Below are 27,124 nucleotides of genomic sequence, written 5' to 3'. Positions count from 1 at the left end.
CTATTTTTTCTACTTTTGAAATCATAAATACCTTCTGGTGAAGTCGAACGTTTAAATAGCCATAATGATAATATTAATATCTCAACACCATCCATCCATCTTGTAATCCACACCACCTTGTCCAGTTACTGCACACTGAAAGGTCCCAACGCGGGAACCAAACCAGGGATTTTCTCAATGTGAAGCGAGAGAGCAAACCACTACAGGTGTGGCGCATTTGGTTTTGGATACTTCGTAGGACGAATGTGTTTCTAGATGAAGTTACTTAAACTCTGAGTAGAAAAGCACAAATATGTAGAAGTTGAGAACTTTTACTTGGAATTTAATACAACTGAACTATTATAACAGTTCCAGATATAGAATACTTCAACAAACAAGACTCTGCTTTCAGGAATCTTTTGTTATATATTTTAAAATGAGTTTCCAGAGCTGCAGGGAACCAGAAATAAAATCTATTCATACTGAAACATTCAGCTGTGTGTGTTCTGCAGGTTTCTTCCTGTTTAAAGGGAGTTTTTCCTTTTCCACTGCCCCCTCTGCTTTCTCATGAGGAATTGTTGGGTTTTTCTCTGTAAAAGTGCCTGAAATAACCGTCTTGTATTTGGCACTATAGAAATTAAATGCAGATGAAAGCGAGCTGTGCCGACGGTCGCATTGAGCCGCAGACGTCGAACAGGTCAGACGCTGCGCGGAGCTTTGTGACGCACATATTGATTAGAGTCAGGTGTTTTAAAGAAGCAGAGACCTGCTGAAAGCATGCAGAGCAGGCCTCCTCGCTCATCTGGGTCGTCGCCATGACGCCGCCCTCACCGCGGAGCCCGCGGTCAAACACAAAGGTGCTGCTCAGACTGTACAGGCTGCTGCTGATGTTGACGATCGAGATTAAAAGCTTTCAGTAGGTTTAGTTCAATATAGATATTTTAATGTAGTATTTTCAAAATGGAGTTACGTCGTTTAAAAAAAAAAATGGCAGAGGTGAGCGTTCTGGTGAGACTTTGTCGCTGTGAATGTTTATTAATGAAACTTGTGGGTTTTGGTTTTGTGTCAACTTTAAACAACATGTTTGAACTCACCGTGCCAAATTCGCAGATCTATCCAGTAATCCTGGAATAATCACTAAATCTGCACTTTCTCCGTTATAAACAATATCAGTCATATTTAAAGTCCAGTAAAGAGAAAAAAAAAAAACACACAAGATGAACTGAGGAGTCCCTTCACAAATTCATTTGCAATAATGTCTTTCAAGAAAATATGGTTCAGTACAATGTGATCGAGTTAAAAATCAAAAACTAATAAAGACATCGATGTTGCTACTGAGCTCATTAAACGCTAGGTAAGTAATCCCCGACCCAAACAGACGAATTGAACATCTAACATCTCACACGAAACTCTGATCCATACATAAGTTATGGCATTCATACAGTCCAAAAGAGGAAACGCTACACAACTAAAGATAAAAACAGAACAAATGCAAAAATTCAATAAAAGCGTTGTGATACAGACTTGCAGCTACGAGAAGACGCAACACAACAGATTAATGAATCAAATGTACAATTTTCAAGCCGTGAAACTAGTGTGAAACAGTCCGTTTTGGTCCTCGTGCAGATGAAACTAGAAAAGTGTCAGAGTGGCTTTACCTGCCCGAGTGATACAAAGACCTCCGGTTAGACGGGACTCACAGTGATCGTTTCACAAGCCTCCACCACTCGCTCCTTCTCAGCGCGCTCAGCGTCACTCAAATCTAAAGAGACTGATGGAATCCAGGTTGCGAGGCCCCTACATTTCAGTCGGGGCCCCGCGTGCGCCGTCTGAGTCCTTATAACCAGCAACTTTCCACGTCGCCCTCTGCAGATAAGACATCCCAGAAGTCCTGATTCTTCTTAAACCTGCATTAGACGGGAAAAATTTTAGAATTTAGATTTTCTTTTGTATTTAACTTGTGCTTCCTACTGTTACATATATTCTAATGAATATTGAATAGTTTCACCTTTCTTCACTTTCAGCCAATATTCTGAGAGTTCACTGCACTTTTGTTTCAGAAAGTTCCCTGTTTACACAGCTACATTTTGAAAATGATGTCCGTTTCCACGGAAACGGCAGAAAAGCTGTCGGCAGTGTAGTTTTCATATTGCGCCACTAGTGGCTGCTGTTGGCCGTTTTCGTAATGAAGCCACACAAAACCCCCAAAACACAACGAAAGTTCTGCGTTTTCACTTGAAAACGTCGTCGTCTGCACTTCAGGCCCCGCTCTCCGGGAGGCCGGCCCTCTCTGCGTTCACCTTGAAAAGGCGCCCGGAGCTTCAGTAGAGGCCGATCTCCCTCAGGTTGATTTTGATGATGACGTCGGTGACGGCGTCGAACACGAACTGCACATTCTTGGTGTCCGTGGCGCAGGTGAAGTGGGTGTAGATCTCCTTGGTGTCCTTTCGCTTGTTCAGGTCTTCGAACTGGCACTGGATGTAAGCTGCTGCCTCCTCGTACGCGTGTCCGCCTGCAGAGAAACAGGAAACAGTTAACTCCTGGAGGACGTTTAAACTTCCTAAGTAAGCGGCGGAGATGGGACCAGGTGACTGAGAGTGTTTTTGGTGTTTGTGAGCTGCGGAGATCAAATTCAGCCTCCCTGTTTCCTGGAGACAGTAGGATAGAAAATTAATGGAAATAAAAACATCACTGACGTTCACAAAATGAGTTTGTATCTTTTTAGGTCTTGGCTATCGGTGTGTCTCCTCATTGCCTTTGGTTTTCAGCAGATTTCTGAAGAACTGTCATGGCGGTTTTCCTGTTGCGTGTTTCCTGTTACTGTAACTCCACTTCTCCTTGTCTGTACTTTCCCCTTTGACTCTGTTTGCCTCTTCAAGTTTCACACCAGGCCTGTCTGTGTGTGCATGAGTGTCTCAATATGTTTGGACATTCCCATTACAGGGATCTGTTGTCCTTGTAGGAAGAAGAATGAAGTTACTTTAAGAGAAATCTTGCAGTTTTTATTGAAAACATGTTTTAAATAAGTACAGAATTTTCCTCTGGGATTAATTAATTCAATTCTATTAAAGGTTAGAACGAGGTTTGGATTTACAGTAGTAGACAAAATAACTGTAACTTCATTAGTCTTGCCTGTCTTGAGTCGTTCAGTCTTCCATCTCTCTGTCTTTGGATCTTCCATATGTTTTCAGTCTTTAGTTTTCCCCTTTTTGAAGGCGTTTGCTTTCAAATCGTGCTGAATCACGACACAATCTTTCACTGACTCAGTCTATAAATAGATGCCCTCGTCAAAATCCATTATGCGCATTGAGAGTGAGCGTTCATCCATCTGTTTTCTATACGCACTTTATTCAGGACGGAGCTGCGTGGAACCGGAGATGATCGCCATAAACCTCCATCTCACATGAGCCAAACGTTACTGACGTTAGGGCGAACACACACGGAGACAATCGGCAACACGTGCAGTCAAGGCGAGCCACGCTGGAAACACGCAGTATTTGGATTTGAAGCATGGTCTTCCTTCTTCTGCAGCATGTTTAGAACCTTTTTTCTACAGTAGGTGAGTGAAACATATTTTAGTTGAGGGGCCAGAAGCAGCCTAATTTCACCTTTAGTGAGTCAGACTGGTAAAATAGTGCTATAAAAACCTTTAAATTTAAACTTCAAAGTTTTTTTCTTTATTGTGGCACAGAGAATATGTGATGGAAATTTTCACTAAAACTAAAAAACTGCAAAAAAAAATTACTTCACTATAGTTAAACTGTTAGATTATGCATGTTTTTACAAACTGACTCTGAAAGCATGGCTTCACAGGTTATACTAATTTGCCCTCATTCATCTCAGCTCAGGTCTCAGTGTTGTGTGTTGTGTCTGCAATTCTACTAGTAAAATGCATTTAAAAACGCCTAGAAAATGTGATTATCACTTCATTATATAACACAACTTTGGTCTGGTGAGACTGAACTCTGCCTGCTAACCAGTCCATCAGAGTTCAGAGTCACAGATGAACCTCACAGTTGTGGACCGTGGGAGGAAGCTAAGGCACATATGCAAAGGTCACACATAAAGGCTCGGATTCAAACTCATGAGGAAAGACTGTTAACTGGCAGATCAGCGTGCAGCCCAGCACTGTATATGAATACACTGTGAGTCACAGAGACTTCATCTGAAGGGAAAAACGCAAAACATGCATGCAGAAATAAAGAAAAAAAAAAAGTATTCCGAGAGGAATTAACAGGAAACCACAAGCTAAAAATAGACTTCTTCTTTTTTTCCCTCTGAAACTGAATCCCTCGTATAACAAACACGTTTCCAGGAAGTTGATGCTCTTATGCTGCAGATAGATAAATAAATATTTCCTCTGATCAAAGCACTGCAGAGACAATCGCACAGAAACGGCGTATATGAAGAAAGTTTGCTCTCACCAGAGTACTCGGGGTAGCAGATGGTGAGCGGGCTGCGGCCGATCTTCTCCTCAAACAGGTCCTTCTTGTTGAGGAAGAGGATGATGGAGGTGAGCGTGAACCACTTGTTGTTGCAGATGGAGTCGAACAGCTTCATGCTCTCGTGCATCCGGTTCTGACGAGGAGAGAGGAATGGCTTTAGCACCACATGTGCCAAGAAATATCATCATCCATCCATCCATTTTCCACCGCTTATCCGGGACCGGGTTGTGGGGGTAGCAGTTTAAGCAGGGATGCCCAGACATCCCTGTCCCTTCAGGGAGAATCCTGAGGCGTTCCCAGGCCAGCTGGGAGACAGAGTCTCTCCAGTGTGTCCTCGGTCTTCCCCTGGGTGTTCTCATGGTGGGACATGCCGGAGACACCTCCCCAGGAGGCAGACTACACAGACGCCCGAGCCACCTTCACCTGGCTCCTCTGGATGTGGAGGAGTCCAACATGCACCGGGAACAGGTCTGACTTACTGTCGGCAATGCAAACCAAGCTTCTGCTACGGTTAAACACAGACCGGACGGCCCTTAACAACCTGAAGCACCCCAAAAACACACCCTGAGGGACGCGGTTAAACGCCTTCTCCAAGTCCACAGAACACATATGAACTGGTCGGGCGAACTCCCAAAAGCCCTCGAATACCCTATGGAGGATCTAGAGTTGGTCCAGTGTTCCACGACCAGGACGCAAACCGCATCGTTCCACCTCGACCTGAGGTTGGACTATCAGTCGAATCCTCCTCTTCAGTACTCTGGAATAGACTCTACTCACTCCCAGCCAGGGAGGCTGAGGAGTGTGATCCCCCTGTAGTTGGAGCACCCCCTCCGGTCCTCTTTCTATAAAGGGGAACCACCACCCCAGTCTGCCAGTCCAGAGGCTGTGAGATGGTTTTACATGGAGGGAAACATCCTGACCATGTGAGATTGTGGATTATTTAAATGGTTCCTGTCTCTGTATTTGATGATTTGTTCTGTAAAAAAATATAATATTAGGAGATTTCACATGAAATTCTCTGATTCACTAACGGTGCATCCAAGATACAAATACCGTCACGTCCTCTGTATCAACAGCAGCACTGGCTTTCACACAGATGTGTGTAATACACATCCAGCAGAGGCTCCTGCAAACATTGATTTACTCTGAAACACTCCCTTTCTACTGTGAAGCATGTTCACCAGAAATCCAGGAATGAATTACATGAATAAAGCATCTCTTCAGCATTGTTTGGCTCAGCCTTTAAACTGGGGTGTGCAACACGCACTGATAAATAGTGCTTGTGTTGACAATAAATTTAATCTTGACCCACTGTAATAGAGGTGTGAACAATAAAAACACCATAAAGCACTAAATGAATGAATGAATGAATGGAAAAAAAAATATTCCAATGAATCCTGAGATGAAACCATTGCACTGGTTTTCTATGCAACATTAAAACAAGCTTTCAGACAAAACTACAAGCTGGAAACTCACTGAACAGGAGCAGAAGTGAGATCTCAGGAGGTTTATGCGTCGCGCCTGCAGAACGTCAGGCAGCCAACATAAATATACACCTTGGTGATGGAACTCTTAAATCACACTGTAAATCATGGTCACTGTAATTGGAGCAGCTCGTACGATCTGTGGGCCAAACGGCTCTTTTCGTCAGAGGAGTCTGGTTCTTTTAAGAAAAACACTGCTGGTGAGTCTCTTATGACTTTAAACTTTAAATCCATTAAATATTCCACGAATAACAAACTCTTTAAACAAATATCGATTGCCTTTCGAAGAGGTTGAAACAGATTTTCTTGATGCGCCGCTCCGCAGCGGTGCTTTGTTCTCATGGCGTCCGCCGACCGAGGGCGAGCTGACCTCAGTGACGCTCCCGACTGTTAATGAGGACCTAAACGATCTTTTCATCACCTACCATCTCCTCGTCCTCCGCCAGCACCAGGTCGTAGTCGCTGAGCGCCACGCAGAAGATGATGGCCGTGACTCCTTCGAAACAGTGGATCCACTTCTTCCTCTCCGAGCGCTGGCCGCCGACGTCGAACATCCTGACACACAGGCAGCGAGTCAGCCAATTAATGCACAAACGTCTACAAATCCACATGTTTTGAGGAGAGAGAGTGGAATATCTTCAAAATAAGCACAACTGCTATACAATGCATCCTGGTGCAAAATCCAGTAAAATGTCACTTTCAGTCCTGCTACAACTGTTCAACTGTCTGCTGTCGTCTCAAAGGCCAGACAGGAACCTCTGGCGTCCTGGTTTTGTCCCACAGACCATGTCTTTCACACAGCTTTAGGCTCATTTGACGTGACCTGAAACGTTCACAGCATTTAAAGGTTGAAGATTTCACCGAGTCGCATTAAACTTTATGGCTCTGTGTGTCATAAAGATCAATGAGAAGCCAGTGTGAGATTATACATTCATAAAACAGCGACCACGGGTTCCATTAAGGACGCACTCCCTCCTGCCGGAGCCAAACAGCTTCCAGAGGTGCTGCAATCAATTTGTCACGCTCGAACCTTTGTTTAAAACATGTTTCTTTGCGTCCTGGGCACATCGCGTTTTTCTGCTCAACCTCAGATCTTTGAAATCCGAACCATTGACTTTAGACCTGAGCAGTGTTGAGTGTGCATTGAAGGGTGGAGCTTCAGCAAAAGATAAAAAAGGAAAAGTAACAACTCTTAAAATCTATATTTTAATGCAAAATGCTGTATTGGTATCAACGTTGTTGTATCTCTCAATATTGAATTTGAAGAAAACACCGGTACAATCATAAATCTCCACATATCGCCCAGCTCTATGAGGAACTTAAATCCAGGAGGGGAACTCAAACACACACACACACACACACACACACACACGTGGCTTCCCTGTGTAACGTGTGCATTTCCACCACAGCGAGTCGAAAACACCGAGACGAAATGAAAGAACGCCGCGTGCTTCAACACCGGCCAGCATGGGAGTCTACCACAATTAATACTTCACAAATATTCATTAGTCAAAGCGCTGGACAAAATAATGTGAAGGGACTGATGTAATGACTTAAAATGATACAAAATGTGGATTATCTGTGATTTAATTAAAAAGGCACAAAAATATCAAATATCACAAGAAGTTAATAAAGAATTTAATAATCCTAGTATTCAAATATTGGGAGGCAGTGAACTATCATGGATATGAATTCCTTTCTTCTTGCTTTTGCACAATGAAATTTTCATTTAAAGCAAAGTACACAGAATAATCATGAATTTTTAAAGCTGAATTTGCTTTAGAAATTCATGATGTGAGGCAGTATGAACCCCCGGGCTGCGTTTAGACTCCGTGACGAAGTCCTCTGGATGTCTGCGACGGCCCAACTGAGGCGCGGCGCGGCGCAGTCACTCACTTGAAGTAGAGATCTTTGAAGGTGAAGTGAGTCTCCACGATCCCGGTGGTCTTCACGCGGGTCCGCAGCACGTCCTGCTGAGTCGGGATGTAGCTGGGCTGGCAGATCCGCTCCAGGTCATTCAAGTAGCTGATGGTCAGGAAAAAAAAAGGATCAAATTGTGATGAAAATGTAAAATGATGCATGTTAGGTATGGATAGGGAGAGTGATTGATTGATGATTGTTGGGGTGTGTAATCTGGGGGAGTTTTCCCAGCATGATGGTGGGGCAGCGTGATTCGACATGTCTCCACTGCTCCAGAGCCCCGTGGCGGTGAGCCCTGCAGCAAGTTGGCCCGTTCTGTGATTTTTCATGTTCTACCACTTGGTGGCTGAGCTGCTGCTTTTTACTAATGTACGAAGAAATGCATCTCCATGGAAGCGGCTGGAACACTTTAATTTAATTATTTGGGGAGCCGAACAAATACTTCTGTCTATATGATGTTGCCATCTTGTAATTATTTTATTAAACTGCACATTTTGAGAAGTGAATTTACTGAGTTTCAGTCTTCTTCATATACAGGTCTGCCAGTGAAACAGCCTGAATCACACCAGAGGGGGAGAGATCTCGTCCCCATTGTGTGATTCATATAATTCATCCTCGCTCTCACTATTTTTTATTTTTTTTTTTATTAGTTGTGTGGAGTAATTCAAGTCATATAGTCGTCCAGTAAGTTAACACACTGGGTCTCCCAGTCTCCTGTCTGGTCACGTGGACAGTTTGTTCTGCATGCAAACAGCTGAGGACGCCACAGAATGATACTAAATATGGGCTCATATTTTTGTGGATGATAAACACCGGCTCCTTGTGGGTTGAGTGAAAACAGACGGGGAGCGCCGGGCCCTTCAGTCTCACACCGTGGACGCAGGGCTCACAGAGTCATGACAGCTCGGCTGTTTTCACAACAAGGACCGTGACCTTCACACCGGGCCAAACAGAAACACTCCAGAAAGAGGGAACCTTGAGTTTCCATCCACATCCGATGAGCACTACAAGAAAGGGGAACTATTCTTAGCTCAAACTGCTTTGTTTGCATTCTTCGCTCGGTCTTAATCAAGATAGTTTCTTTCGCTAACGACGAGAAGCGTGTGAGTTAAACGAGGAGAGCGTTTCCCCGCGGTGAGCTTCTCCTGCATTTCGCTCCTTCCTCAGGAATGTGATCAGCTGTGCAGCAAGCCTCCACAGGACCTCCACAAACAAGACGCGTCTTGTCCTCCGCTTTGTTGGGAGAAAATATTGTTGCGCAGATGAACCAGGAAAACCGTGTCACCGTCTAATCTGACCAAACATTCGTCTGAAAGCAGGGATAGTTACGCAGTAATGTTAGGGCCTGTTTACATGACGATGTTTTAAATTAAAACGCAACGCGTTCGCATTTTATTTGAGAAAAGTTTTGCGTTTAAGACGTTTTGGAAGTGATATCTGTTTACACGGAAATGGAAAAAAATGTAACATATAACCATGTTGGGCCACTGCTGGGTGCCAAACCAGGATGGAGCGCCAGCGTTTTCAGAAAGTTGCGTTTTCACCCGTTTACACTACAGCGGCCTTTTCAAAAAATTTCCCATTTGGGAGCCAAAAATTTTAATTTTCAGCTCCAATATCGTGTGAACGGATGAATGAACACGCTGAAACGTAGCTAAAGTTTTTTGTGTTGAGTTGAAGTCATTGCCATGTAGACGGCCCTGATCCCGCAGCCCGTGGTGTTAAAGTCTCCGTGTGCAGGCGAGGGTCCTCACTATGCGGCCGAGTCGTTGAGCTGGTACTCTCGCGACCGGTCGAAGCAGGCCTGAACGCCGCCGTCGTTCCACAGCCGCCGGATCACCCCCGTCAGCTCGGCGGACATCACCCCCTCCTCTGCGGAGCTCGCCAGGGCAAACAGCTGCCGGGCATCGTCCTGGCAACACAATCAATCACAGACATGCTGTAAATAAAAGAGTTTCCCGCGGATTCACAACACGCTGCGAGGAGGTTTCACTGAGCTCACCGCTCGCGCAGCCTCTCCGAAGTCTATCTTTAACTGGCCCATGGCTCTGATGATGGCCATGATGGACTGGATGGTGTTGCTGTACACCACCACCTTGTACTGCTTGCACTCCTCTTCTGAGTAGCCGTCTTCATGGATGATTCTGACACAGAAACAAGGATCAGTGGGGGTTATCCCGGTTTGCATCAATATTTGACGTCGCGAACAATGGTCCTAAACAAAATGCGGGGCGGATTACACTTTGGGAGGATTTTATGCAGCGCTGTCATTAGTGCTGGAATTTGAGCTCCAGTGAGCATACAGCATGGCTAATGTGGGAACCGGGCAGACTCTATTCAGGCCCGGCCAGGCTACAACTGCCCTCTGTGGCCATTGTTTCACATGTTGGACAAAAAGGGGCTTCCTCCCTCGCCTGAACGGAGCAAAATGAGGCTCGCACTCCGCCTCTGCGGCGTTTCCACACAGATAAAACTCATGATCTGGCATGTCATGAAAGCTGTGACTTACTTCATTTGCTTTACTATTGTGCTTTTCCCAGATTCCCCAGCACCTGGAAAAAAAAAAGAAAAAAGAAAACAGGGGCAGCAGTTTGAGAACCAGCACTGCAGCCACATCAACATTATCACATCATGTTTCATGAGGACAATGGATCGGACTGAACCTAATCTCATCTCATTTAATCCTACAATGCGCCGTATGTTTTCTGTCAAAAGCCCCGGAGGAAACGCTGCCCTGTGAACAGTTTCACCAGCCAGAGGTTTAAGTGGAGCCCGGGGGAATGTGTACACTCATAAAGCACGCCGCTCAACGCTGATACCATCGACAATTTGACACAGCAGTCAGCGGTTTGAGACAATCAGTGGAGTTGAAGCGTTTGTCAGAACGTCACGTGAAGGAATCGGACGCCGACTCGTCACTGTACAGGAGAAGACGGGAAGCTTCGGGGGTGCAGAAAGCTTACAGTGTAACTCAGGGGAAGCAGCGCCGGGCGTTCACAATACATGACAAATCAGAAACTGCTGAGTGGCACAGGCGACGTCAGCGCCTCCGGGAGCCGGTGTCACACTGATTCATGGAAAAAGGATTTCACAAACGTAAACTTCACAGCACTTCAACAACAATTAGCCAAACAGGAAACGGTTGACGTGCCTCTGGCCGGGGCTGTGTTTTTCCACTGGAGAGACAATCCCACATATCGAGCCTGGGAGCAGAGAGCGAGGCCGTGAAGAACGTACCACACGTCATTTAGAGGGTCTATCAGCAGCACACAGCCCCTAAACTAACCATCCAGAGGACGGACTGTCTGGGAAACTAGTTCCTCAGACTCAATCTGGGTGTGAGCTGAAGAAACAGGAAGGAAGATGCTCTGAAATCTCAACATTATGGCGTTTTGAAAAGAACAGATTCAGAGAATATCAATACCGGGAAGTTCTGAACATCTCAGCAACACGGCTGATGACAGGCGGACATCTTAACTGTTGCTGTCAGGAGAACCGGATTAGTTCAGGATTAACGAGGCGCTGCTCTCTCCACAAACATGAGTTTAGAGATGAAGCGCCGGAGCTGTTCTTCACCGGTGATAAAAGCTTCAGATAGCGTCACTGCTAACGCTAGCACGGACAGAGACAGCAGCTTTGCAGTCGTTTCCACCACTTCCACTTCATGTGGCTCCGTCCATGTGGGAACTTCGACATGGAGGCTCCATGTTTCCTCCGATGTGATTATTCTACATCAATCTCAGTGTAACTATTCGGCCTGTAAATGTTCCAGTATTGATGAGACGTTTTTCAACGTGTCATGCAGAAACAGAGCTCTGAGTAAATCATCGGCAGCCAGCGATGTTTGCAAGAACATGAAAAACTGGGACGACAGCAGAGGCCCAGCCATAAATAATAACTTGTGCTCTCTGACTGGACAGCAGGGTGTTATATCTCAACAGTCCTGCTCTTTTTTTTTTTTTTTTTTTCATCCATTCTGTTTCATAAGATTATGGTCATTCTAATTTCAAATACTTCAAAACAGTGAAACTTTAGCTGTTCTATAAAAATAAAGCTGTAAGAGTAATGAGGACCTGCTGCTAGCTTGTGGGAGTTCAGTTCAACACAGCAACAGATCTGTACAACAGGAAGACTAATGCCATTCTTTCTGACCTACTGACTTCTGTATTTTGACTTCTTCATATGAGCAGGTTGGAGCGTTCACGCCTCCCTGAAGCCACTTCCCTCCTGACCTCAGGGCCGTCCGGAGGAGTCGTCGCACTTCATCTGATATGATCTGGCTTCTCACGGGTTTGGGAGGAGACGAGCAGACAGCTCCACCTGTCACCACGTTATTTATTCCCGCTACAGTAGGAACTTATCATCTGACTGATGGCAGTTCACTGATCCTGCAGTTTACAGCTGAGAGGCTGTTTGAGGCGACCTTTAGTTTATTTCATCTTTCTAGTGAGTCACTGAGATGACGTATAGTCACACCGTAAAATCTACTGGAGTTCGAAACGCTGTCGGCCATGTATTACGACTCAGGTCATTGGCTATTGGTTTAGGTGCCAACTGAGCCGGCAAAGGACGACCGAAGACACGGAACTGGCTCAATGCAGGTCAGTGAGGTTGTCGAAGTCCATTTGAGGTAGAAATTTAGCCTAAAAATGTGTACACTGGCCAGACATTCAGTGTAGATGCAGATCTGTCTGCCACTCAAATATGCCTTTAAAAATAACTTTATCTGGCTCTGAGGGGATTCTATAAACGTCAAAGAAACAGACAGTACAGGGAGTGATGCCAGAAGGCACAGAAATATCTCTGCATGTTCGCATTTGTCCAGGAATGAGGCTTCTCAATCCGTTCAGCTGGACTTGGTTCTGCTTTTTCGTTTTAGGAAAGTTTCGTCTTTACACGGCGCCGTTTTAAAAACTATGTTCATTCACATGGAAATGGCAGAAAATGTCAAAAACTTATGTACTTTTCATGTTTGGCCACTAGTGGCTGCTATTGGTTGTTTTTGTAATAAAAACACACACGCAGAAAACAATTTTCACCTGATTCTACAGAGATGAGTCAGAGCAAAAATGTTTGTTATTTTTAAGATGCTCTGAGCAACGCTGAAACGCAGAGGAAGTTTTGCATTTTCACTTGAAATAGTTGTATAAACGGATTAATGAGAAATCATAAACACTCTGAAGTGAAGACTGTAAATCTGAGCATTCGAGGACATGATGTTTATACACAAACAAAAACTCTCAGAAGACTTTTTCCTCTGGCCAATAAAAAAATTCCCCAATTTCATCATGAAGGAGTCTTTCTCTTTTCTTTTGTAATCTTCAGATATTCCTTCAAGACATTTTGAAGTCATTGCCTGATTAAAACTGAGACACATTCAAAAACATGACGCCTCGGACCTTTGCAGCTGCCGTCAATAAATATTCATCTGGTCTTTATCAGAGGCTAAAAGAGCAGAAGCTACGAGGAAATAAGTTCAAATGACAAAAGATAAAATGCATCTCCTCATTTTACCTGTTTTTTTTTTTTTTTTAACTAATTTAATGTGAGAAGTTTCTTAAGAAACTTCTGAGGGACGAAGTTTAGGTTAAACTGTTGGCTCTACTCTCTCAGAGCAGGGGTGTCAAACATAAGGTCCGTGGGTCAAAATGGGTCCTCAAGTGAGTCCAATCTGTCCAAGTCACCAAGCAAATGGTAAAAATGTCAAAGACAATATTGAGAGTAGCAGACACAACATAACACTTAGACCAGAGCTGAGATACCGGTGGTGCTACCCAGTATCACCAACAGCTAACTAGCATTAACTAGCATTAGCCTCAAAGCCACCCTGCCTTTGTTAAAACATGCTGAATGAAACAGCTGCAGAGAAGCTTTTCAGACATTTCACTGTATTTTGCATCAGAAAATATCTGGCTTTGAAATTTGCTTCAATGAATGAATGAATGAATGAATGAATGAATGAACTTTATTGATTTCATAAATTGGGTACAATGAAATTCCAAAAAGCTTCCCTCTTAAGTTAAACATTAACATACAGAGTTTAAAGATTAACACACCGGTAGAAATAAACTGCAAGAAAAGGAGGAGAAAAAAAACGAAACAAAAAGAAAATCAAAGAAAGTTTGGTGCTACAAGTTTAAAATGGCTCGAACTTCAGATTGTACTGTAGTCATTTTCAGTGATAATTGTTTGTTTTTGTGAATTTATAGACATTTTAATTATGCATATACTCTGTACCGCAACAAATAAAAACAAAGGTTATTATGGCACTATTTTACTGTACCACATGCAGTTCAGTTTCATCTTGAGTGGGCTAAAATATTGCATTACTATCATTTATATTTAAACTTTGACATAATTCTTTCTTGTTGCAAAGAGTATACAGAATCAGAATCATGTTTTATTGTTGGAGAAACAGCAAGACAGCCGTCTGCGGTGCCCCAATGTGTTGAAAGTGCAAATATTTTTACAAAAACCAAACAGTTACTATGGAAAAAGACAACAGTCTAAATATGAAGTTGCAGTCTCAGTGTTGTGTCTGCTACTCTGAAGAAATTGGTTTAAAAAAAAAAATATAAAATGCTTTTTCTGAAATTATTCCCACTCATTTACTGGTTTGGCCAGATTGGGGCCTCCTGCAGGCCAGGTTTGGCCCGCAGGCCTTATGTTGGACACCCCTGTTCTGGGGGCTTCCCTGCTGCAGTCGGCCTTTGTTGGAAACTATGTACCGTGCAGAATCCCACCCTGCAGACCGAGCAGTGGTCAGACTGCATGTCCACGTTTCCCAGCCGGGATCTGAACTCCACCACCGAGCAACCTGCTGACTGCAGCAGCATGAGTCCATGTGTGTGTAAACACACACACACACACACACACACACACCAAGAGCTGAAACTCAGACGCAGCTCTATTAATGTCTGACCGAGTTCCTATGGGTCTTTGAGCTTCTGCTTTTTTTTTTTTTTGCTTAATGTAGCAGACGTGATCCAAAACCAGCAAAATAAATGGCGAGGCCGTGGGAGGAGGAGGGCCGTGGGAGGAGGAGGAGGGCCGTGGAAGCAGCGCGTCTCAAAACGAGGATGCATCGTCTCTGAACGCTGTTCAGAAGGTGGCCAGACTCGTTCCCGCTGACAGTCAGGAATCCCTCAGCAGCTGCTCTTCGTCAGGGAGGCTGCAGCAGAGCGGCGCGTCCGTTCGGACGAGGCCGCTCCGCGGATTGTTCGGTGAAGCCGTCAGGCGGAGGGGGGGAGAGGACCAACCGATGATCCCTCGGCCACCGCTTCTCTCATTCACGCCATCTTTTCTGGACGGTTTTCAAGCGTGGAGCGCTGCCAGTTCACGAAGCGACTCCGCGCAGGCATTCGGGCCCATGCAGGAGTCAGGCTCCAAACCAAGCCCCATTTAACAAGAATCCGAAATGCAGATTGTTTTATGAATCACTGCTTGTGGTCGAGCGGCAGAAGGTTTTCATTGGAAGGGTGCACGGGCTCTAAAAGCTTTGTGGTTTTCGAATAAAGAACGGCAGCTGAACTCCTCTTTGTTTTTCCCCCATAACTCTCTTGTCCCGCCACGGACGGCGAGCGAGAGACGCTGCCTGGAAAAATCTCTGCGGTCAGAATCTGAAAATGAATGTTTCCATGCAATCTTAATGCAGCAGCATCACACGCGCGATCCTCATACTGCCGGTAAGACTCGCGTTTATCCAAAAACCACATGTACGTGGCTTATTGAGAAATGTTTCATTAGCTGAAGCAGTTTAGCTTCTGCACAACAGAAAGCCGTGGAAACGACCCCGTTAACAGAGGCGGACGCTAATGGATGAGAAGTGATGGAAGGCTGATCTTCATCACTTTAATCTGTGGCTCTTCAGATGAGAACACACCTGATGCGAGTGGATGAGTTGAGCTGGACAATCCTGGACAATGTCAAACATAAGGCTCGTGGGCCAAAACGGGCCCAGAAGGGGCTCCAGTCCCACCAACCCGCCAGGCAGATGGTTAAACAGACTGTTTTTTTTAACAAATGCCTTAAAGAATCACAGTTTTAGAAGAAATTAGAAGAATATTTCACAATATTTTGCACAAGAAAGTTTCATTAAAATTACCTTTATGTTGAGATTGTACTCAATATGGGCAGTAATTATTAGGTTTTTGTGAAAATAGACATTTTCATTGCATTTATTTTGCACCACAACATTGGACAAAAAAAAAGAAAGTTTGCATTAAAACTTACTCTGGCACTATTTTAGCCGGTCAGGCCCCATTCAAGTAAAACACAGGAGCAAATAAGGTTATGGAGCTGACATGAGGGCTACAGGCGGGATGTAAAACAGAGACACAATCCCTCATGCACTAATCTGTCCCTACACACACTTTCTAGCGAACTAACTAATACAACACAGTGTGGGAGGTTGAGCATGCAAAACTTTGCACCACTTCGTGTCGGTCTCCACAGTGCATGGATCTTTGACATTGCCCATCTTGCTGGCTCAGCTCCTCGGAGATCATGACTGGTAAATTAATCTGCTCCTCTGCCCGACCTTGACTGATTCACGAGTGTGAGGCTAGTAAACACATTCCTGACGCTCAGAAATGTGCAGAGCTTCACCATCATTACATACGACGCGGCGTGTCGAGGCACAGCCCGCCGAGCTGCACTTTTTCCTCAGGAAGTCCCGCTGCATGAATGAAAAAGTGCATATTATTACCGTGTCCCGACTCATACATCAAATTACATGCTTGGTACACTCGCTGACGGTAATCAGATTACTCATAACTTCAGGGAAACACCTCTTCTTGTTAGTAGATGAAGTTTGTTTTGTGTCTGTGCAAAAACTATCAAATATGAACCTCAGAAGGTGTTGAAACAAAACTGAAAGAGCACTTCTGACCAGGCACAGCACAGGAAATGGTTGAGCGCTCCGCTCCAGTGTGGGTGGTTTAATCCCCCTGACAGGCCTGAACCGTCCACACCCACAGAAAGAGGGACTGCCGACACACAGCTGATGGAAATGAGGACACTAGCAGTGAGGAAGACCTCTACTATCTCTAAAGCCACTGCATCCAGCGGGGCAGAAGCTCCTGGTCCTGAACTTGCTCTCTATGTCTGATAATGAGCCAGTCAGGCGCGATGGAGCAGGGACGCCGTGAGCCTGCAGGTCTGAGGCCCACCAGGACCGCCAAGACCCCCTTCTGGGCTGTGGACTCTGGACAGTCCATCACCAGGCCAACAACCACCCAATCAGCTGATTTAGAGTCACCCATTATATGCAGGGTGAAACTGAAAAGCCTTGAGAAACACTAGTCAGGCACAGGGAGAACATGCAAACTAACTAGAAGTCGCTGAAACAGGCTCTACTTTGGTAAAACTCTGAGTTATAAGCCTTCAGCGGGCCAGGCCTGCCAGGGCGACTCAGGGAGCAGAGTTGCCCTCTCTCTCTCGCTCTCTCTCTCTCTCTCTCTCACCACCACCATCTGGTTTGCTGCTGAAAGTTGTGTCAGGAGAAGTGATGAGGCACAGCTGCTTTAAACCAACAGGAGGAGGAGGAGGAGGAGGAAGAGGAGGCTGTTTGAAGTCCAACTACAGACTATCCTGCAGTGAGACAGAGAAATAAACACACACACACACACACACACACACACACACACACACACACACACACACACACACACACACACACACTGAGAAAGGCAATTCAACATACCGAGCAGCAGCAGTTTGACCTCCCTGGAGGACTTCTCCCTGTCTTCTCGCAGGTTTTTGTCAATCATCTTACTCCTCTCCACCGCAGCCTTGTCCTCGGCGCTGATCGTGCAGCCCATGTTGGCTCTCGGCTCGTCGGGGTCGCTCAGCAGCTCATCAGCCGGGGGACAAACGGCGTCCCGGGGAAGTTTGCGGCCGGTGGGGGAGCGGAGAGAAAGAGAGAGAGAGAGAGAGAGAGAGAGAGAGAGAGAGAGAGAGAGAGAGAGAGAAAGGGAGAGAGAGAGAGCGGGGAAAGGCGTTGGTCCGAGCGGAGCCTCGGTGCGCTCTGCGCTCTGCGTAAAGGTGATGATCCACACAGGACGGACTGAGTTCCTCTTAATCCAACTTATCTGCACTTTTCTCTCAAAATAAATAAATGAAAATCACCGCAAAAGTTAAAAAAAACAAACAAAAAAAATAATAAACACAACAAAATACAAGAAATCTGTGTTAAAATAATAATAAAAAAGCAACTGTCGGATTCAGCGTTTTAGTGAAAAACAAAAATAGAAAATCTCCACATTTACTCCATAGAAGTGTCGTCCGCTGCGCAAGAGCGCGTCCATCCAGCGGATCCAGCTGCAAACCGAGAAAACCTGACTGAAAAAGGAAAAAAGGAAAGTGAACCACCCCCCACCCCCCTCCAGGAGGGGCTGATGGGAAATGGAGTTCACACACGCCAACTCGTATTACACTGGAAATTTCCAAGTCTCACTTAAAAACACATTTATTATTTATGGGCCTTCCCGGATTAGTCTACTTAATGTTTATATCTTTTTTTTTTATCAATTGCTTCCGGAAAAATTTATTATTTTATTAATTTATGTGCTCTCTTGAATTACTTTGATAAACTACTGTTGATTTTTTTAAATGTGGAAAATAAATAAATAAATAAATAAATAAATAAATAAATAAATAAATAAATAAATAAATAAATAAGCTTCAGCTTCAACTTTCGTCTAACCTATAGAGCACTATAAAAGTTCTGAACACAAACTAAACAACCTACGCAAATTAAGAAAAAGGCAAATGACAATACATTAAAAATTAAAAATAAACAAGACATTATATCAGCATCTTGCATGCTGCTGAAAGCCAAAAAGCCAAGGGGAAGAGGTGGGTTTTAATACTCGATTTAAAAAGAAATGAATGATGAGCGTGTCTGATGTGCAACTGTAGATTGTTCCATAATGTAGTAACTGAGATTAACACGTTGAAGTTATTTTATTGACTTTTTTGGGAGGGCATATTAGGCATGTAGAGGAGTCTGTATCTCTGTATAAGCACTTTGGGCTTCTATCCTTCTCAAACACAAACACAAATTCAACTTTTTCATCATCTATTTAGTTCCTGTCAACTTTATGTCAACAAAAAGAAAGAAAAATGTATATATTTTAATGATTATTCCCTCTGGAGTCTCTTGTCCACTTCCAGGCAGGATAGACTTTTTTAAATGGTGTGAGGGCGCCCTCTGTGGACAATTAGCTAAACTGCAAGTGTAGACTAATGAATTCTCGAATAGACTTTGGTCCAGTTAAATCATCCAGTCAAGAAATAAGTTTTCTTTGGGTTTATGTAGATAGATACTTTCAGGCTTGTGTGATTATGTTATTATTGAAAATGTGATTATGTTATACATGGTTGTGATTCAGATTTCATATGATTTCCCAAACTTAAGAACTGAATTGAACTTCTGCAGGCCACAAAGAAGAACTGAAGTAATCTATCAGCAAAGAAAAATTATTTATTACTTAATTTATTTCTCTTTTCGTTCTTCCAGAATTGTTTTTACTGACCTATTTGCACATAAAACAGAAGTAATCAATAAACCCACATTTCAACTGCTGATATCAGATAGTTATCAAAATGTTCCTTTCTGTCTAACAGTCTAATTCAATGAGGTAATTCGGGTTTTATTTCAACGCTGAAATACTATCGTCAGCAAAATACCAGGCACAGAAAAAATATACATTCTGTTATCATTTCAAGGATGCGGTTATTGTTTCTGATGCAGTCACCGAATAACTGTCAGTGAGGAAACATTTCAAAACAAATATAAATGAGGTTTTCATCGTTTGTACATTTTCAACAGATTTTATCAATTTCTGAGCACATTTTTGGTGACCATGTTCTAAATTTTATTGTAATTGTAAGAATGAATACTGGCTTTTATCTGCAGGGTTAAAATCAAAGGATTTTTTTTATTTTTTTTAAAGAGCTCAACAGCTATTTGAACATGTTCTCAGTGAACAGAATGAAAATCAATTTCCATTATTGATTTGAATTATTGAATGCACTTGCTAGAACTTATGAAAAACATCACAATATTGAAAGTCATTAAATTTATCTAAATCATTATCATATGCTAGCAAAAGTTAAATGAAAGTGACGAGAGTTTCTACTCAAGTATGACTACTGGTACATCACTTAACTTGTACTTTATTACAGGAACTGTCTCTGAAAATGTTCCAGTTGAAGAACACGGTACTTTTCTCAAAATTAATCAATGTATCATCAGCCATCGGATTCAGTTTCTAAAATATCTGACTTCAAGCAATTCTCAGAACAGCAATAAAATGTGGATTTAAAGTTTTGATTATCATGAAGTTACTGATCAAAACTCAGGGGAAACTCAGTTTTATTGTAGTCAAGCTGACTACATTGATGATTACATTTCTAATTAAGTAAGAGTAAATTACCTCAGAAAGCCACCTAATTACTCCCAGACGTTCATCAAATAGAAATGAGTGAAAAACACACAAAGATCAGCTCCCGTGTGTTTTGAGGATGTAGTTAATCTCTGATCTTTTTCCCATGCAGCTCCTCGCCCTCAGGTTACCAAGGCAACAGCTGTTTCCAGAGAGGTGGGGATTTGGAAGTATCTGTGAGAACTTCATGAGGTTCCGCTCATCTCCGCTCTGATGAAGGAGACCTCTCACCGCTCTTTGGTTTTTATTGATCTGTTCCATCTGATCAGCTTAAGCATCCAGTCGATCGGAGACCACAGATCTGAGATCCTGCACAGCTTCTGCAGTACACACACACACACACACACACACACACACACACACACACACACACACACACACACACAGACCTGATGTAAAATAAATGGGCTGTCCTTGAGCTCCTCCTCTTGGCGTGCTGCTGCTGGCCTGTCACAAAGGTCAGGCTGTTTGAACTCTGTGTGTATGTGTGTGTGTGTATGTGTGTGTATGTGTGTGTATGTGTGTGTGCGCTGCAGGAGGCGCCCTTCACCGCCCCACATTAAAAGCTGTGACTCACTCAGCCCAATGGAGAGCAGGAGAACATTTGGGTCAGGAGGGAAAGCAAACATCCCCATGTCTTCAGTTTCAGAGCTCAGGTGGATCCATATGATGATACACCGACTGAACCCCAGATGTATCTCGCTGCTTAAGTTAAACTAACTACCCCCCCCCCACACACACACACACACACACGCACACACACTCCTACCAAAAGAATGAAACACAAGTGAATCTTCTTGTTGCTTATTTAATTAATATTGAGCCAATGAGGAGAAAAACAAAACAGCAGAGAAACAGTCTTTTCAGCTCAGGTACAAAAGGAAGATAGACAGGAAAATGAATGAATACAATGAACCGATGATTTACAGGGAACAAAACACTACTTGACAATGTCCTTCAGTGCTCCCGAATCTGAGAATATGGTGTGTTTTTTCACCTCTGCAGCAGGTTGATAAAAGTAGCTGAATGAGGAAACCCGGCTGAGCCGACGGCCGGTCGATGCAGACTGTATGAAATCTCACATCATTGCTTCAAACACCGAACTGAAGAGGAGCTCATCAGCGAGGAAGATCTCAGATTAAGTAGACAAAGGAAAGCCTTGTTCGTGGGCGCTGGCGTCATAAATAAAGGAAGATTGATAATGTCAGGCCACATTAAGCTCTAATAGTTGTGTAATATGTGGCTTTGGTGAGACGTCTTACTGCTTAATGAGAAGTATTGAGCAGCACTTTGAACCAGGGCAGTTTGTTCTCCTGTTCTCATGAGGTTTGGGCTTTGTTGGTTAAAAAAAAAAAAAACCCTTTAAAACACAACTCTCATTCTAATTAACAGTCCACTGCATCAAAATTTCCATGTTACAGGAAATCAATCCGGAATTTTTCCCAACAAAGGGACCCTTTTTTTTATTTTTTTTATTTTGACTCCGAGCAAACTATGAACCTTCCCTGTATGTCCCGTGTTGAGCGTCTTGTGATCACGCCCGTGGTCCAAAATAGATAAAGGCAACAAGGAAGAGCGAGAAACGCATGAAGAGAAAGAGCGATGCAAGTGTGGAGTCGGAGACGTGTGGCTTGTGTTTTTTCTTTGGAACATTTGTCACTGCTTGTTGTGACTTGTGCAAACAGTTTGTTTTCCACCTGAGATCAGAGAAAGTATCAGCAGAGTCGTCGACTTGTTGCTAAATGAGGCCAAAGGCAAAGCTTTCCATGTGTAAGCACTGTCACACCTGTATGCCGCGTGTAGCCACAATAAGCCTGCTTGTTTATTGCACAAACACAGGAGCACTCGCACTGCCCGTGTGTTTACCTGTAAACAGGACAGTCATCAGCAGAGGAGAGGAGTGGGGGGGGGGGGTTAACGTCGTCTCCGTCTGTCCCACCGACTCTCATCTGAAAGCTCAAACCTCCACTCCGCCGCTGTGGGACTAAACAAACCCGCTCACAATGTTTTTCTTTCAGCGGAACGAGGTGAAATCACGAGTCTCCCAATGTGAGACGATCTCGGTGAGGAGGTGATAATCACAAGACTAAGATAAACATGATAATTGTGTTCCTGCGAAACGGTTAAAAATACAGCGGCAGCCTGTTTATTATAAATAACAGTGGCAGCGGCGGCAGCTGTGAGATGATCCTCATCAACACAATGAATATATATAACCCAGAGTGTTTAACGGGAGGAGAAGCAATTCGACAAAAACTCTGTTGTGAGAACTTGTAGATGGTTTGTTGATCTCACTAAGGAAATACCTCTGTGGTAGAGTTTCTTGGAGTTGGAGTTGGCTTTTTCAAATCTGGTATCACGAACTTAAAGGAAGACAAAGATAAATGGGAATAAATAAATGGAGGTGGAAGTTTTATCTTTGACATAATAATGAAAATAATAAGAATAAATGAATGTACGTCGAAACTAAATAGACCCGACACGGTTTATCTCAAAGCACTGTGATATTAGTCTGTCTTTACGTTTCTATAATTTCTGGCTGTCCTTAAACACTGAGCACACTGCGAGGGCCTCCATCCAGCAGCTGAACTGCAGGGCTGCAGAAACATGGAACCGTGTAACGCAGCAGGTACGGACGACATGAGGAACACGACAAACGATACACGTATTTAGCTGAAAAGCTACATTATCTAACCTCCCCCCCAAATAAAATAAAATAAAGTTGCCATGTTTTGCAGAGTGAAAAGCACGGTGCAGCATGAACCGAAAGTATATTCATTCAACAGATACTAGAAAGTAAGAAATAAACCTAAGTATATTTACTGGAATATTAGACGGCAGAACAGAGGCAGTGCATGAAGACGCTACAGCTCTGGTAGAGTTTTGCAGCAGTTCTCTGAGACATGCAGCTCATTGTTCGGCTGCTGCTGCTGCTGCTGAATGAACTCTGAGGTTTCCTCCAGAATCTGCCCTGGGATGTGGAAGTCAGCTGGCGTGTTCTGCTGAACAGCTGATTCCTGAAGGCCCTGGCTCTCCGGCGCCTCCGGGCTGGCTCTGCTGTGAGAGTTGCACGGCTCCAGATTGCAGCCGGTGCCCTGAAGGAACTGCAAGAAGTTCTCTTCGATGGAGGCCTCTCGGCTGGGCAGCTGCTCCCCCTCGCCGGGCCCGGCCCGCTTGAAGAGGCAGGCCAGGTGGCGGCCCAGCTCCTGGCGGATCTGCCGGTTGAGGCAGCCGTAGAAGAAAGGGTTGGAGGTGAAGCAGAAATAGCCAATCCATGTGACCACATCCTCCAGCTGCGCCAGCGAGGCCGGCGAGCTGGACACCACCGCCGAGTACAGATGGAAGGAGAAGTACGGCAGCCAGCAGCAGAAGAACTGGCCTCCGACCGCCACCAGAACCGCCGCCGCCTTCCCGCCGCTGAAGGTCCTCTGAGGCGTGGTGCGGGCGCCGGTCCCTCCGAGGCTGGCCGCCACGGTGGAGCGGCTGCTGACCGAGTCGGTCCGCTGCCGCGGCGTGTCCATCCACGTGGGCAGCGGCCCGTGCTGCATGGCCGCCACCCGGGCCACCTTGAACATGTTGCAGTACACCACCAGGATGATCAGCATGGGGCACAGGAAGTAGATGAAGGTAAAGAAGACCATGAAGAGCAGGCGCGTGGTCCGGCCCCCGGTCCAGTGCAGCGAGCAGTGCCTCTGAGTGGGAGCCAGCACCGAGGGAGTCCTGAGACCCTGGTTCCCCTGGAGCAGCCAGCCCAGCAGAGGCAGCAGCGACATGATGACGGCTTTAATCCAGATTCCCGCCAGCACCATCACCACCACGCCCACCGTCATCTTCACCTCGTGACGCATGGGGTGCACGATGTAGTAGTAGCGCTCCACGTTGATGGCACAGATGGTGAGGATGGCCGCGCTCACGAGGCACACGCTCAGGCAGAGGTAGCTCCGGCACAGGGCCTCGTCCGCCAGGATCCGGTCCGACAGCATCCCCAGAGGCATGAGGACCAGCGCCGCCAGCAGGTCCACCAGGCACAGGTGGAACACGAAGGCGAACTTGCGCAGCTGCGGCGTTTTGGTGATGACGACGATCACGGCCAGGTTCCCCGCCACCGCCAGCATGTCCATGACGACCATCGCGCAGAGCGCCAGAGACTGGTGGGCGTCGGTCCCGCCCCGGGGGCCCGCCGGGGCCGGGTTCACATCGGAGGCGTTGGGCTGCGGAGAGGCCGCAAACGGGGAGACGGAAAAGTTCCAGGAGGGGCTCGGCGTGGCGGGACGCTCCATGAGAGGATGGGAGAGAGAGGAGAGAGGCCGCTGAGCTTCACGGGCCCATCACCCATCCTCCCCCGTCGTAGGGCGTCACTAGGAAGCTCAGGCGGCGGCTTCTGCCATGGCAGCTGGAATCTTTCTGGCACCTCCAAGACTTTAGCCCAGGGCGCTGCAGACGATCACACAGGCGCTCACTGTGATCCTTGAAGAGATGAAAACTTCTCCCTCCGACACGCTGCTCATTTGGAAAGATCTGAAAGAAAACGGGAAAGAGAAATGAGTGAAATCCTTTAGATTTTATGGCCTTTCAATATTTAAGGTCCTTCAACCACGATGCAATGACCCCAACAAACAGCTCCAAGCCTCCAACCAGACGTTTTCAAAGCATGCTACCTGACAAGAACACAGAAAAAGTGTCCAAATACAGTGTGGAGAGGGTTTTTTTCCCAAAGACAAGGGTGATTTTCTCCCAAATATTGACTTAAGCTTTTCTCTTAGTAAATCTCAATGCAGTTGGCGGAAAAATACCATCTTTTCTTTCCTTGCTGTGCCACAAACATTTGCACTGTCGAAAGTAGGTCAACAAACGATGGAAAAACAAGATTTATCTGCTGAAGACGGTTCAAAAATGGCTTAAAGCTGAAGCAGATATCTCAGAACGTGATAGTTTAATCAACTGAACTATAATCTCACCACCAGCAACTTAACATGCCTGAGTTTCAACACAGGACTTTAGATGCATTCTTACTTTTCAGCTGCACCTTTAAAGCTCTTTGGCTTGATTCGCACTGCACTTTGCTTGTAGCCAGGGTCATAATTCAAGGCATATTTTACATCTGCATCCTCAGATGTGTGTTTTGAGGGCAGCCAGCACCCCAGGGAGAGGCTAAAAGCCCAGACCTGACCATATGTCCCCCTCGAACGGAGTGAAGACGCACACTGGATGAGCAAACAAACCGCAGGGCTCAGCAGTACAGAGGTCCCTGCCGTCTCAAGAGATGCAGAGGAAAGATCGACGTCTGGACAAGTTTCCTGGAATTTATCCGATTCAAAACAATATACAGTTAGAGTTTTAACAGATATTTCTCAAAGAAGCTTAATGAAAGAGCACGTAAAAGCTCGCAGAGCTCCTGCGGTGGAGAGCTTCGGCTGTTTGACGGAGTGTTTACTGTCATAACCTCACCTGGACACAACCCCACACACGGGTGAAGCTGAGGAGTGAGCGCGACGCCTTCGGTACATTTCCATATGCTGCACACCTGCAGGTGCAAGTTTTCCATTTCACAAGTGTGCCGGGTTCCATCCCTGCCGGGCGCCTGGCACACATGTGCAGGACGGAGGCCTTTTCTTCAATAGGTCAAAGGGTTACAGTCACCTTCAGCCCAGTTACACACACCTGGAAGGACTGTCCTCAGCTCCAGCACAGCTCTCAACGGACAACACTCGGATGCTACTTCATTAGTTTTATCAAGTGTAAATCTCTGTTTTGGTACTGAGGGAAGGAAACATGAACTCTTTGTTCTGTTTATTTAGATCAAGTCATTTTGAGTCTGTGGTCAAACAGAGTAAAGCTGCGCCGAGTCTCTGCCTGCTGACTGGGACCATATGACTCCATCATATGCACATGACACCATGTTCACTGAGAGCAGAAAACGAGCCTGTTGTTCTCCCGTCCCTCTCATTACCAAACACTTCCACCCGCGACCAGAGGATCTGACAACAACAACAACAACAACAAAAACAACAACATCAAGACTAAATGATTCAAACTGACTTGATGCAGGAACACACTGCACCCGTGACCTACCTTTATCCCAACTTACAGCTAAAAATACACACACACACACACACACACACACCTCCTGACCCGCTGCGTAAACGGTACAGGTATGGCTGCAAATGTGCGCGCGGACGAGCAGGTGACATACCTCAGTGTGGAGAGGGTCGCTTCCTCCGCTGCAGGTTCAGTCTGCTGAGGCAAAGCCGACCTGTTTCGCTCCCTCTCACCCACACACACAAACACACACACACATAGCAAACACACGTACACACACACAGCAAACACACACACACCACGTCAGAGAGAGGGAGAGGAGGGGGGAGGAGAGGGGCGCTCCCGTGTCTCCTCCTCACCTGGCCTGGCTGACCACCCTCTGCTCTCCTCTCCTCTCCTCCGGACCGGGAGCGCGCGCACCTCCGTCCGCCGCGTGCATGCGCTCTCCTCCGGGCGCAGGTGGGAGACTCGGACAGGGAGACATGGGGTTCGGAGCGGACGGGGAGGAGGAGACGTGCTCCGGTGGCTCACAGAGGGCGCACAGATCCCCCGCCTCGCACGCCTATCATCACATGCACGGCTCTGCGCGCCCTGAGCCGAACTGCGGAGGGAGGCAGCGGGCAGCGCGGAGCCAGGCGGGCCGCCCCCCCCGCGCGCGCCACCGGGTCTTAGTGCCTCACACTCCTCCGCCTCCCTCCACAGCATCCCGGCCGCAGCAGGTCACTCTGGATTCAGGCCTCCCTCAGCTGAATCTCATCCTGCCTTATTGATCCAGAAGGAGTCCCGGAGGTTTGTGTTAATGAGCAAT

At 45.6% G+C, this 27,124-nt stretch overlaps 2 protein-coding genes across 3 annotated transcripts; both read right to left on the bottom strand.

Annotated features, from left to right (window-relative positions):
* Positions 1-1,208: 1,208 nt before the first annotated feature.
* On the bottom strand, positions 1,209-18,166 carry gnai3 (guanine nucleotide binding protein (G protein), alpha inhibiting activity polypeptide 3). Its single transcript, XM_030118057.1, has 9 exons — positions 17,532-18,166; positions 10,338-10,380; positions 9,831-9,972; positions 9,583-9,740; positions 7,805-7,933; positions 6,334-6,463; positions 4,404-4,557; positions 2,280-2,491; positions 1,209-1,886 (listed from the first exon to the last, which is right to left on the bottom strand). The coding sequence occupies exons 1-8, from the start codon at positions 17,647-17,649 to the stop codon at positions 2,301-2,303; spliced, it is 1,065 nt and encodes a 354-aa protein (XP_029973917.1). The 5' UTR covers positions 17,650-18,166; the 3' UTR covers positions 1,209-1,886; positions 2,280-2,300.
* Positions 18,167-21,069: 2,903 nt separating this feature from the next.
* On the bottom strand, positions 21,070-26,901 carry gpr61 (G protein-coupled receptor 61). Of its 2 annotated transcripts, XM_030119569.1 has the most exons (3): positions 26,676-26,901; positions 26,471-26,542; positions 21,070-24,795 (listed from the first exon to the last, which is right to left on the bottom strand). In XM_030119569.1, exon 3 carries the CDS (start codon positions 24,555-24,557, stop codon positions 23,142-23,144), a length of 1,416 nt encoding a protein of 471 aa, XP_029975429.1. In that variant the 5' UTR covers positions 24,558-24,795; positions 26,471-26,542; positions 26,676-26,901; the 3' UTR covers positions 21,070-23,141. The 2 variants fall into 2 exon arrangements, with proteins under 2 accessions (XP_029975429.1, XP_029975427.1); XM_030119567.1 differs by lacking the exon at positions 26,676-26,901 and having other exon boundaries at positions 26,471-26,663.
* Between the last annotated feature and the right edge of the window lie 223 nt (positions 26,902-27,124).

Source organism: Salarias fasciatus, chromosome 20, assembly GCF_902148845.1.
Source record: "Salarias fasciatus chromosome 20, fSalaFa1.1, whole genome shotgun sequence".
Lineage (NCBI taxonomy): Eukaryota > Metazoa > Chordata > Actinopteri > Blenniiformes > Blenniidae > Salarias > Salarias fasciatus.
Note: the sequence above shows the minus strand (reverse complement) of the source record. Positions and strands in the feature narration are given on the sequence as shown.

Coding starts and splice junctions, on each gene's coding strand:
- gnai3 (XM_030118057.1), bottom strand. CDS start 17,649: ATGGGCTGCACGATCAGCGCCGAGGACAAGGCTGCGGTGGAGAGGAGT. Junction 10,381..17,531: donor GGTCAAACTGCTGCTGCTCG/GTATGTTGAATT, acceptor TTTTTTTTCCAG/GTGCTGGGGAATCTGGGAAA. Junction 9,973..10,337: donor ACAATAGTAAAGCAAATGAA/GTAAGTCACAGC, acceptor TTTCTGTGTCAG/AATCATCCATGAAGACGGCT.
- gpr61 (XM_030119569.1), bottom strand. CDS start 24,557: ATGGAGCGTCCCGCCACGCCGAGCCCCTCCTGGAACTTTTCCGTCTCC.